Source organism: Zonotrichia albicollis, chromosome Z, assembly GCF_047830755.1.
Source record: "Zonotrichia albicollis isolate bZonAlb1 chromosome Z, bZonAlb1.hap1, whole genome shotgun sequence".
In the NCBI taxonomy this organism is placed as follows: Eukaryota; Metazoa; Chordata; class Aves; order Passeriformes; family Passerellidae; genus Zonotrichia; species Zonotrichia albicollis.
The window spans coordinates 30,949,874-30,958,725 of NC_133860.1; the positions used below are offsets into that span (position 1 = coordinate 30,949,874).

The following is an 8,852-nucleotide window of genomic DNA, read 5'->3' on the forward strand; positions in this document are numbered from 1 at the left end:
CCTTATTATTTTCCTTTATTAAACTTTGATTTTTGGGCACTCCAGTCATTCCTGAGCCTTTTTATTTAGCGCCACTCTCCCAGCTGACCGGTCCTGGAGTTGCATGCAACACAACATTCCATCTCTTCCTATGGACTAGTTTCAGTAAGATGCACTGCACTACCTCCTGGACTTCCAACTGACATTCCCCAGCTATCCTCCTGCTGGAACTGAGATACAGCTTTTTTTTTTTTTTTTTTTTTTTTTTTTTTTTTTCACTTTCCATTTTAGAGATTTAAGGCTGTGACATTAACATTTGTTCTGAACATTTTAGGCAGGGTAAGATTCCTAATCCAGGCTGTTTTTAAGCATCCATTTAACCACGAAAAGATGCTCTGGGTTTATAGATTTAGGATAATTTGAATGTGCCAGGTTATCTAAGTAAAGAAGGAAAAATAGATCCTTTTTGAACAGTTAGCTTGCTTCTTCAAACCAAGAGACTCATGGCTGCATAATACACTTCTCCCAGAAGCTTATGACAGAGCTGGCAAGCACCTTTAACTAGACTGTCTATTGGGACTTTTATCCAAGCCCTTGCTGCACCTACCTCAAGATGAAAGATACTAGAATATATGCCAAGCAAATAAAATAAAACTGTGACAAAAAACATAAGTAGTTGAGGGATATTAAGTGCAGGTTAAAGGGTAGCACTGGTTCTTGATATCTCTTATCTAATCTTACAGTCGGTATCAGCTCTTGAATGAAGCAGACAAGATAAAAATGGTTCTTTGAACACTCACTTACTTCATCACTTATATTCAGTTTCTCTATTGAACTTCTTGAGGGTTTAAAATATCCCATGCAAAAGTTGCTCACAGTATCATACAGCTGCAAGGCAGGAAATCCTGATTTGACAATATGATGAGAAAGGCTTTTAACAGTGGTAAAATGTTAGCAATCCTGGCATTGCTAATACAGTCCCTTGTATGAATAAATGGGTTCAGTACGGTTACATATCCCTGAGACAAATGCAAAACTGCAGGAAATGCAAGGAAGGGCTGTAAACATGATCAGAGAAATGGAAATCTGCCTGTGTGAGAAGAGCTTGTTCAGTCTCAGTCAATAAGGACAAGAAATTATATGCCTGGTCTCCATCAATATTTTAGAAGGTCAACACTGAAGAAAACAAAAAGCCAATTAAACTGAAGGACAATGTGGGCATAATGACAAGCCAGTATAAATTGACCATGAAAACATTTAAGGATGAAATTAGAAGAATACTTCTAATCAGCAAAGGAAACATGTTTTGAAAGAGGAGATAAAGGAACAAAATGCCTAATAATGGTACAAGGTGATTTTTTCTTGACAACTTGTGCAAGTTGGCTGGCTGTGATCAGAAGGAATCAGTATCTTTTCCATTAACACATCTGGCCAGTGCCCTTTATCAATCAAGAGGAAAACAGGTTTTTGGAGGCACTTGGAGACAGCAGTGTGGGAGGTGAGGAAGAGTGGTTGCTTCCTAAATGGTCAGTCATCTGATCTAAGGCCTTTTCCCTTCACCCATCTGATGAAAATAGTGTATGCTGATGAAAAAAATGTATGGATTCAAAATTAAGAAAACTAAATTTTAAACACTTTATGCTAAACTTAGTTGTAACTTAACATTTAAATCTGTCTTTTATAACATTCCTTATGAATTGTGAACTAAAGAACAATTTAGCTATGGATTAACAGTAGTTTAATTTCTATTTAACTTTCACCTAATTTCCGAAGAGAACAGCTTTATATTCTACATTCTTTGAAAATCTCAACCCAAACTCTGAGTTTACATCTCTACCATTTACTCCAAAAAATCCTCTATGTTCCAAAGATTCCATCACTTCAGCAGTGATCATTAGCAGAAAGCTAAGCAGTTGAGGCAAGAAAGCTGATGATCTGGGATGTATGTAACGTGTCTCCTGTCCAAATCCCATGCATGTTTTCCACTCCCACTCTTAGTCATACTTCATGGAAAGACAGGAAAAAACAACCAATCTCCCATGACTACTGCAAATAATCAACTTTTTAAAAGTAATGACAGAAGAAAAGTTTTAAGAATAAATATTGAACTTCATCTGTCCACTGAAGAGAAATACCCCAAATTTTCCAAGCATCTCTAAGATAAACACGCAGTGACTGTGGCATTCTTGCGGTGTCGGTATGCCACTTTTAGCTCATTTCATTTCACAAAGGCCGTAGCAGATCATATTTTAGCACAGCTTAATTCCTTTATTAAAGCCAGCCGTTGCAGGCCGCGATGTCTCTGACAAGGAGTCATTCCAGTTTACACTCAGCGCTGCGGGTACCCGCACGGCCGGCCCTTCCCTGCCGCAGGCAGCGGGAGGCGGAGGCGCCCGGGCGGCACCGGGCCCCAGCTCGGGACACGCCGGGAAAGCCGGCTCCAGGCTGGGTCCTCTTTCCAGCGGAAGCAGCGACGCTCCGCCGAGCCTTTTTAGCCAGGAACACGACGAGAGAACACAGCCTCCCACTGTGCAAGGGGAGGTCCAGCTTGGACATCCCGAGGAGTTTCTTCACGGAAAGGGTGATAACATACTGGGACGGGCTGCCCCGGGAGGCGGTGGGGGTATTTAAGGAAAATATCCCCGTCCCTGGGGGTATTTGAGGAAAAACGGCGTGGAACTCAGTTCCACGGTCTATTGAGGTGGTGGTGCTCGGTCACAGGCCGGACTCGATAATCTCAGAGCTCTCTCCCAGCTTGGTTCTGTTGCTCCCAGCACCGCTCCACGCTCCACACGGGGGCGGGCTCCGCCTGCAGCGGGGCGGGGCACTAACAGCAGCCTCTCGCTAAGCATCTTGGGAGCTGTAGTTCCAGCGCGGGAGAGGCCATACTGCTGCTATTGCACATGCGCAGAGGCAGATCCTCGACACGCCGCGGGGGCGCTCGGCGCCCTCCAGCCACGTGACTCCCAAAGCCCCGCCGCTTCCTGCCCGGCAGCTCCCGCTTCCGGAGAACCCGCCCGCTGACCGGAAGACAATCTTATCACGTGGTCCCCGAGGCCAATCAGCTGCCGCGGTTTGCGGACGCAGTCCCGCCGCCCTTCCGCAGTTTCGCGAGATGGCGGCGCTGGGGGCCCGGCGGCTGCTGCGGCCCGGCCGGCGCTGGTTCTCGGACACGGTCCCCAGCGCCCCCTCGCCGCCCGCCAGCCCGCTCTACCCGCCCGTGGTGGCGTCCATCACGGCCAAGAGCAAAGCGGCCAAGTCGCGACGCCTGCAGCGCTTCAACCAGCGTGTGCACGAGGCGGCCACGGTGGAGGAGAAGCTGCGGCTGTACGGGAAGCTGCAGCGGCCCAAGTACATGGTGTACCCGCAGACCTTCGCCCTCAACGCCGACCGCTGGTACCGCAGCTTCACAAAAACCGTCCTAGTGCCGGGAATGCCTCCGAGAGCCGCGGCCGCGAAACCCCCAGTAGCGGCGGCGGGAGCGATTTCCGAGACCGGCAGAGCCCCGGAGCCGAGAGCGGAGGCGGCGGGGAATGCGGAGGCGGCGGGGAATGCAGACGTTCCGGGGGCCGCGAAAACCCCGGAGCCCTCGGTGGGAGCGGCGCCGTGTCCGGATATAGGCGAGCTGCGCTCCCTCGCCTGCGACGCCCTTCTGCAGGAGAGCTTCTACCAGAACAAGAAGAGACCGTTCCTCTACCGTGACCAGGATCACACACCCGGCCCCTTCCTCACGCAGCTCGTTTCCACCCTCGCCGCTTCCCTGTCCGGTCGCAACCCACTGCTGGCTGCTTCGTCCCTCGGTACGGAGCGGGGCTGTCAGGGAAGGGGATTTGGGAGCCTTTGGGCGATAGAGCCAGGCTGCGAGTCGGCATGAGTGTCGCTGGTGTATCTCACCTGTTCACACCATCACTAGTAATTTGTTTTATCCTTCTGCATAGATTTTGGGTGTTTCATCTCACTGCAGCTGTAGAGGAATTGAGAGGGTTTTAAATGCAAGAGGCGAATCACTGTTTTTTTGTGTTTCTTGTTCCGTTTCAGATCTAAACCCTGAGGTTAACTATTACTGGCATCATGGTAATGAAGTTGTTGTTCACGGACATCGAAAGGGTAGAGTTGATCCTGTGCGATTCCAAATAGATGATAACCCACACCTCCAGATCCGTGTGCCAAAGCAGCTTCCCGAGGTGGGTATGTTTTCAAAAGCAAGTTAATACCATGCATTTTCACTTTCCTTTCTGACAGCCATTGAAACAATGCAGAGGTGGTCTGTGGAGGACCTAGTTAATGAGTACGTTGCACGTTTGGGTATTTTTTGAGTCTTAACACCCTTTCTGCCTTGTGGAAATGGCTTTGTAGGTATTGAGCTTTGTAGCGTCTGAACTTCTGATCCTCTTTGTATTCTAAATTGCATGTTGTTATATTTAATTAAATTGACTTTTTAACATTCTGTGCTTGGAAATGGAGGCAAGAACAAGAATCATGCTGTGTAACATTCTCATTGGAGGAGAATAATAGGAGTGGAGGGAAAAAAAAGTAAAAGCACATACAAACTGAATGTGAGCATTCTTGCCAGTTGTTACTGCTTGGCAGTTGTTTTCTTGAATGCTCAAGTTTGGTGGAAGTATTTTTTGTTTCAGTATTGTAATGTTTTTCCTGCAGATTTATACAGTGGCAGTTGTGTAGCCACTGAAGGTCTGTGTTGTCCAGTTTCCACCCCAAACAGAAAAGTATTGTGTGTTCTGTAAACGTTTATGTTTACAGAACTTTTCACAGAACTTTTATGGCTGACTTAATTGTACAGTTTGCTTGTTTTAGTGTCATCAGATGCTACATACCTTGGCATTTTGGAAGAACTGTCTAGGCAATTTAAAATGTTGTGCAGTAAACCAAATCTGCAAACTTAGTCTGCAGGTTCAAGTTAGTTTATTGGCTGCTGCTAGAAATATGTTTTTCTCTATGGAAGGTAAATGATGGTGACAAGTGGCAGTTTTTTTAGCATTATTTCACATTTTTTGTGTTGTGGAAAAATTAATACAACATGACTGTGCTAACACTCATCACAAGATGAGAATTTCTCTTGCAAGACAATGAATTTCATTTAAGATTATCTGTATGATGTATGTAAGCAGGACTTGCACTTTCTGTTGTTTCACCAGGAAGTGGTGTATTACAGTGGACCTCATGAGTTTTACATCATGGCTGTTCTTTCTTCTTCTTCTGTTGTCTTCAAGGTTGTACCCCTGGAGTCAGATCTTGGAGATGTTCCTGTTATTGATCACAAGCCATCCAAACTGCCATTGTTTAAAAAACAGTATGAAAATAAGGTATTTATAGGTAAGAGTTTTTAATTGTGAAATATTAACTTTTCTTAGGTAAAAAAACCCAACAAACCAATCAAACATAGACCAACCCCAAAACTAATGCCACCTTGATCTTTCTTCTCCCATGACCAGAAAAAGTTCTGTATTTTTCTTTGTAAGTGTACTGTGTAAGTATAGGTAGTGTATAGCTCTCTATTGAGATTTCATGTCAGAGTTAGGCAATGGGGAGTAGCATTCTCCTGTGCATGTGGTATTGTGTGTCCAAATTTGCTTGAAGAAGTTTAGTTGAATAGAAAATTGACACAAAATTTTGAATTTTGGTACATCTCCAGGGAAATTCTCATTTTAGGATGTGGACTCTTGCCTTTTGGAAGCAGGCAGATCCTCACAGATCTACAGTAGGGGTTCTGGCTTTAGAGTCTGATGGTGAAGATGTGTGTTTGAATGTGTGATAAAGAGTGTTCTTTCTGTGACTGATAGTTTTGTTTTGGGGAGCGCAGGAGCAAAGGTGGCAGATCCATGCTGTTATGGGCATACCCAATTCCATCTCCTTCCCGACAGACTGAAGCGGGAGAGGTTCATAAAAGAGCGTCTCGAGGATCAAATTGAAGTCGTTTATCGATCGAACGGAATTGCAAGTCTCTTTGCTTGGACAGCAGCACAAGCAATGTATCAAGGTGAGACGGTCAGCTGGACAAATCTTTCCTGGTTATGAATGCCTACTGTAAAGTTTTTTAACCTTTTCTCCTCAACACCTCTTTCTTGTGTTTCTTTTTCCTGAAGACTGTCTTTTAAGTAAGTCTTCCCAGATGTAATTGAATTAATTAAAGAGTTAGTTAAGACTTGAAGTACTTTTATACAGGGGAATTAAATACAATTCAAATACAAAAATATTTTTCCGTATATAGCAGTAAACCTATGCAAAAACCTCAGTTACTTTCACTTGCTCTTTCCTCCTTAAGAGGGAAATGCCGTAGACATCAAGCAATTTTGGTTTTTTTCCTTCTGGAACAACTGTGTTTCTTAGCCCTTGTTTCAGTAATTTCAATACCATGAAAATACTGGGAAGAAGGAAAAATGTTAGCCACCTTACATTGGGATTTTGTACCTACTTTTTTCTAAAAAAGTCCCGGAATACCTGGATGGTTAAACCAGATCAGACTTCGCTTATTCTTGTAAATAAAATTATTGTCTAATGTTAGTGTAAGACAATTGATGGCTTGTAGTTTCACTTGAGAAACAACACATGTAAGAAAATTCTTTTACTGTAGTATATACTGCTGGCTCTATATCAATTTTTTTAATGTAGTGGGGTGTTAGAGAGTTTCCTTTGTGGTTGTAAAATATTGAAGTTGAGTGAGTCTTGTCTTCAGGGCTGGTCAGCTGTGGACACATCATGAGTTGTAAGGGCAGCATTATTCAAATCTGACATTTTTTTTCTTTAAAAGTTTCTAGCATTGTGGCATATAATAGTAATATTCTTGAAAAATACATGTGTATGTACTAGTGCATGTGCATTAGTATGTACGTGTTTTTAACATGTTGTTAGTGCTCAGTAGGGTTTGTGTGAAACACTAACACTGACATAGTGTTCTTGGTGTCTGGTTGGTTACTATAGCCAGTTATGTTTGTGCATATATGTGCATGCTTTTGTCATAAAACAAAAGCTCACTGCATCTTGAGAGATGTGAAATAGTAAAAAGACATTTTCCCTCAGGTCCTTTGCAGGACTTTGGATGCATTAGCAACTTAACTGTTTTGGAAAAGTCACTTGGCTGATGAGTGAGTGATTTTAATTAACTGTTGATAGGGAGCTGTGTACAAAATACAAGTATGCCTCTGTGTCCCTGATCTTAGACATAACCTTTGTTGGTGGTTGTGTTTTGGTTAGTCTGTATAAAAAATGCTTCTGTTGCTAAAGCAGACAGCACTTTTTCCTGACTAGGTAGCTGCTGCAATTCCCTGGTTTTTGGGACTAGCATTTAGGTGTTTGTGCTGGTAGAAATCTCAAGTTCTGTTGTATTTGTTTATTTTGTAGGATTCTGGAATGAAGCAGATGTGACCCGTCCTTTTGTATCGCAGGCAGTAGTGACTGATGGAAAATATTTTGCTTTCTTTTGCTACCAGCTAAATACTTTAGCACTAAATGCAGAAACTATTAAAAACAACCCTCGAAAGAATATTTGTTGGGGTACCGACAGTAAGCCACTGTATGATGTCGTGGAAGATGGTAATGTGAAGGGTTTTAATGATGAAGTTCTGCTTCAGTTGGTTCATTTTTTACTAAACAGACCAAAAGAGTTGTAAACCATTAAACCAAACATAAAGTATGTGCCTGAACTTCATTGTGACTCCATGAAGTGTAAGGTATGCCTTGATTTAGTCAGGTATTTGTCTAGCAAACACTATATACATATTTTATGTTATTTGGGCCTTCTTCCTTTTTTCTTTTTTAATGTATACTGTACACTGGCAAATAAACAGCTGGAATACTTAAAGTCTTTTGTATATTTACTGTTAAAAGCCTTCTCTGCTGATTCAGTGTCATGTGAGCATGTTTTTTAGCAGATCCACAGGTCCATGTTAAACTGTCACAACAAAGTATTAATTCATATGACCTGCTGAGTGTCACTAGGAAATAGCTGCTGTGATACTCAGCACTAGTGATAAGTTTCTAATTCTGTACTTGAGTTAAATGCTTATTCAGTCTAAAGAGAAAGTGAACTCAGAATAAAAAGTGTTTGTTAATCAATGGTTGGCAATTCACTTACACAGTAAGAGAAATCTTTAGACGTGTTAATACAGACATGATGAAACTTGCTTCCAAAGATTGTGTTGTGAACATGCATACACAGTTTTAAGCTGTCACTTCCAGAACCACAGAGAGAACTCTCAAATGCATTTGGAGTCTGTAGTTTTCTCTTTAGTCTGGGTCCTTGATTTCAGCTGTTGGTATCTTGAGTTTCCATTGCTGTTACTTGGATGTCCTAAGAGTTAATAGACCACAGCTGAGCCCCAGCCAGAGGATGTCTGAATCATAAAATACAGTCATGGAGTATTTTGGGTTGGAAGGGACCATGAAGGGTCATTTATTTGAAGACTGTAGTGAGCTGGGACATCTTCAGCTAGGTTGCTCAGACCCCTGTTGATCCTGACTGTGAATGTTTCCAGGGATGGGGCATCCATCTGCCATCTCTCTGAGCAACCTGGTTTACCATGCTCATTGTAAAAAACTTCTTAGTGTATTTAGCTTGGATCAACCATCTTTTAGTTTAAGATACTACCCACCTTGTCCTATTGAAACACACACTGCCAAGATATAATGAGTGGCTAGGGGTATTTAGCTATCAACAAAGTCTAACTGGTTCTGAAGTAACTAAATGTACCTAGAATTTTACATAATTTCATCCACTCTACTTGACCTTTCTGGAATTTTCCTGTGTTCTCACAAAGAGGCAAGTAATTAATTGTTAAGCAGAATACTTAATCATTGAAATACTGGCCTGCACATTCTTAAGTATGAGTAACAGCCCACTTTCTGTTGTAAAGTGG

The 8,852-nt window shown here is 42.7% G+C and overlaps 1 protein-coding gene across 1 annotated transcript; it reads left to right on the forward strand.

The window, feature by feature from the left end:
* Positions 1 to 3,038: 3,038 nt before the first annotated feature.
* Positions 3,039 to 7,798, forward strand: MRPS30 (mitochondrial ribosomal protein S30). Its single transcript, XM_005493724.4, has 5 exons — positions 3,039 to 3,779; positions 4,018 to 4,163; positions 5,211 to 5,313; positions 5,801 to 5,977; positions 7,339 to 7,798. The coding sequence occupies exons 1-5, from the start codon at positions 3,095 to 3,097 to the stop codon at positions 7,605 to 7,607; spliced, it is 1,380 nt and encodes a 459-aa protein (XP_005493781.2). The 5' UTR covers positions 3,039 to 3,094; the 3' UTR covers positions 7,608 to 7,798.
* Positions 7,799 to 8,852: the final 1,054 nt, after the last annotated feature.